Genomic DNA, 3,060 nt, shown 5'->3' with positions numbered 1-3,060 from the left:
AAAAAAAAAAAAAAAAAAAAAAAAATAGGTCATCCTGCCTCGAAAGCTAAGACTTGTTTTTTTAGCCAGGTGTGGTAGCTCACACCTGTGATCCCAGCACTTCGGAAGGCCAAGGTGGGAGGGTTGCTTGAGGCCAAGAGTTTGACACCAGCCTGGGCAACATAGTGAGACCCTGTCTCTACAAAAAAAAAAAAATTAGCCAGGAATGGTGGTATGTGCCTGTAGTCAGTTCCAGCTACTTGGGAGGCTGAGGTGGAAAGATCCCTTGAGCCCAGGAGTTGGTGGCCACAGTGAGCTATGATCACACCACAGCACTCCAGCCTGGGCAACAGAGCAAGCAGAAGAAACACTTGGTTTTGTTAGCAAACTGTGGAGCTAATGTAGTCAGATATTCCAGTAATTGTGCCAGTGTCCTTGAGCTGCAGGTGACCTTGAAAATAGAAACCATAAGGTTCAGCAGGTTGAAGTTGGGATGTTCTAGATAGGGGCTGTGTCTGGGCTTTTGGGGCTTGGGATGGAGGAAGGAATGAAGAACCACTCTTTCTGGGCTGAAGGGACCTACTGAGTGGCCCAGCATGGAAGTTTGGACCAGGGGCCTTCTTCCATTGTGAGGTCTGATCTCTGCAGAATGATTCAGTGGTGGCTGGTGGCGGGGCCATTGAGATGGAGCTCTCCAAGTACCTGCGGGATTACTCAAGGACTATTCCAGGAAAACAGCAGCTGTTGATTGGGGCGTATGCCAAGGCCTTGGAGATTATCCCACGCCAGCTGTGTGACAATGCTGGCTTTGATGCCACAAACATTCTCAACAAACTGCGGGCTCGGCATGCCCAGGTGGGTCCTTTCTCTCCCCAGGGTTCCGGGTTTGGGCGGGTGGGCTGGGTTCTGAATGTGAGCTGTGCTTACTCAAGCTGTGCACGCTTAGCCCAGGAGATAGGTTGCAACTCCACCCAGCCTATCTGCCTGACCACCTGCCTCCTCAGAGGGCAGAAGGAAAGCCATGGTGCTAGCACTGGAGATCCAGGGTTTCTTCATTGCTTCTACCAAGAATATGATTGTGGCTGGGCGCGGTGGCTCATGCCTGTAATCCCAGCACTTTGGGAGGCTGAGGTGGGTGGATCATGAAGTCAGGAGTTCGAGACCAGCCTGGCCAACATAGTGAAACCCTGTCTCTACTAAAAATACAAAAAAATTAGCCAGGCGTGGTGGTGGGCACCTGTAATCCCAGCTACTTGGGAGGCTGAGGCAGGAGAATCGCTTGAAGCCAGCAGGCAGAGGTTGCAGTGAGCAGAGATCATGCCATTGCACTCCAGCCCGGGTGATAGTGCGAGACTCTGTCTCAAAAAAAAAAAAAAAAAAAAAAAAAAAAAAAAAAAAACAAGAGTATGATGCTCCTCATGGTACCACAGGAGGAACTTTGCATCCACCTTCCTGGAGGCACATGCTGACCACATGGAGTGGGCTTATCAGTGTGGTGAAGCTCTCCAGAGCTCTCCAAGTGTGACCCTGGGTTGGTTAGTTCAACCTCTCTGAGAGTTTAATTTCTCCGTTTGTTAAATAGATGTAGGTTTGTTAAGTGCTCAGCACCCAGTGAATGACCCTGCTTCTGGCTTGTATTAGGACTTTTGCTTAAAGTGACTTTATCTCTGTGTCTCACTTGCCTCATCTGTAAAATTGGGCTATTGGAAGCAATGAGATGAGAGATTGAATATTATTTTTGTCATTCTTGTTTATCTTGAGAACTCATTGTTTGATAGTTATATAGTCCTCAGGTGACCTGAGGATGGGGCTACCCCGAAACACAACAGCTTGCCTGGGAGAAGATCCCAGAGGTCTTGTGTGGTATGTCCAGGGTTAAAGGGAGGAGCTGGCGGGAGTAGGGGTGTTTCCAGGTTCCTGACATGATGCCATAGGAAGATGCAGTATTCTTCAGCAAAATGCCACCAAGTTCAGAGAGTCTGTGGGTTCCTAGCAGTGTCCTTTGGAGCATCAGTTTACAAGAGGAAAGTTGAAAGCAGTTTCATATTACCTCCTTTCTTTTCCTACTCTTTCAGGGGGGCACGTGGTATGGGGTGGACATCAACAACGAGGACATTGCTGACAACTTTGAGGCCTTCGTGTGGGAGCCAGCTATGGTGCGGATCAATGCGTTGACAGCAGCCTCTGAGGCTGCGTGCCTGATCGTGTCTGTAGATGAAACCATCAAGAACCCCCGCTCAACTGTGGATGCTCCCCCAGCAGCAGGCCGGGGCCGTGGTCGTGGTCGCCCACACTGAGAGGCACCCCACCTGTCACATGACTGGCTGGCTGCTGGGTGCACCTACTCTCCTTGGCTTGGTTACTTCATTTTACAAGGAAGCGGTAGTAATTGGCCCACTTTCTTCTCGCTGGAGGCTATTTAAATAAAATGTAAGACTTCGGATAACTTTGTAAATTATTTTGGCACAGTACTCATCAATGTCTGGCTGTAGCTCAGAATTTTAGCTTTACATGCACTTGTCCAACAGGGAGACAAGAGCATTCTGGGGTCAGCTCCACTAGAGTGGCCCCTGTCTGGAAGTTTCACTATGTTTGCATTCTCCGTTCCAGAAGTGGCTGGACAACACGCAGTTGCTTTCTTCTGGCATCATCTTATTTATCCCTGGCCTAGCCAGGCACTGCTCCCAGGGTTTCTCTGGTTTGAGTGAACGCGTTACATTACCTTGTCTGCCCCTTCTATCTCCATACTCTTTTGGTTTAGTCTTTTGTTCCTTCTTACTCAAGACTGTGAGAAGGGTGTTTTAGGGAGGGTCTCATGCTCTCTAAACTCTAGTGATCCCTTGGAAGTCTACTAAGGAGATGACTGAAAGCACTCCCCTGGTCTTTTCAGCTTAGCGCCCAGTGATCTTGGTCGTTTTGCTCTCTTGTGACCAATGGGAGTTTGGAATGGCTGGCACAGATGAGCCAGAAATCCAGCAGCGTCTTAACATCCTCCTCATTTACACTGGTCCTGATAGCTGGCCTGCACCCTTCTGTAGTTGGTCGTTGTTAAAGCTGGAGGTAAATGATGATGTCATTGTC

The 3,060-nt window shown here is 49.0% G+C and overlaps 1 protein-coding gene across 2 annotated transcripts in view; it reads left to right on the top strand.

Annotated features, from left to right (window-relative positions):
- CCT7 (chaperonin containing TCP1 subunit 7) overlaps positions 1 to 2,419 on the top strand; it is a 21,150-nt gene extending 18,731 nt beyond the window's left edge. For both annotated transcript variants that reach the window (XM_017876571.1, XM_017876580.1), the window contains 2 exons: positions 628 to 834; positions 2,055 to 2,419. In XM_017876571.1, coding sequence (XP_017732060.1) covers positions 628 to 834; positions 2,055 to 2,276 — 429 coding nt within the window. In that variant the 3' untranslated portion in view covers positions 2,277 to 2,419. The remainder of the gene's footprint in view (positions 1 to 627; positions 835 to 2,054) is intronic.
- Positions 2,420 to 3,060: the final 641 nt, after the last annotated feature.

The sequence above is a fragment of the Rhinopithecus bieti genome, unplaced genomic scaffold (genome assembly GCF_001698545.2).
Source record: "Rhinopithecus bieti isolate Rb0 unplaced genomic scaffold, ASM169854v2 scaffold_1058, whole genome shotgun sequence".
In the NCBI taxonomy this organism is placed as follows: Eukaryota; Metazoa; Chordata; class Mammalia; order Primates; family Cercopithecidae; genus Rhinopithecus; species Rhinopithecus bieti.
This window is presented reverse-complemented; position numbering and strand designations above follow the sequence as displayed.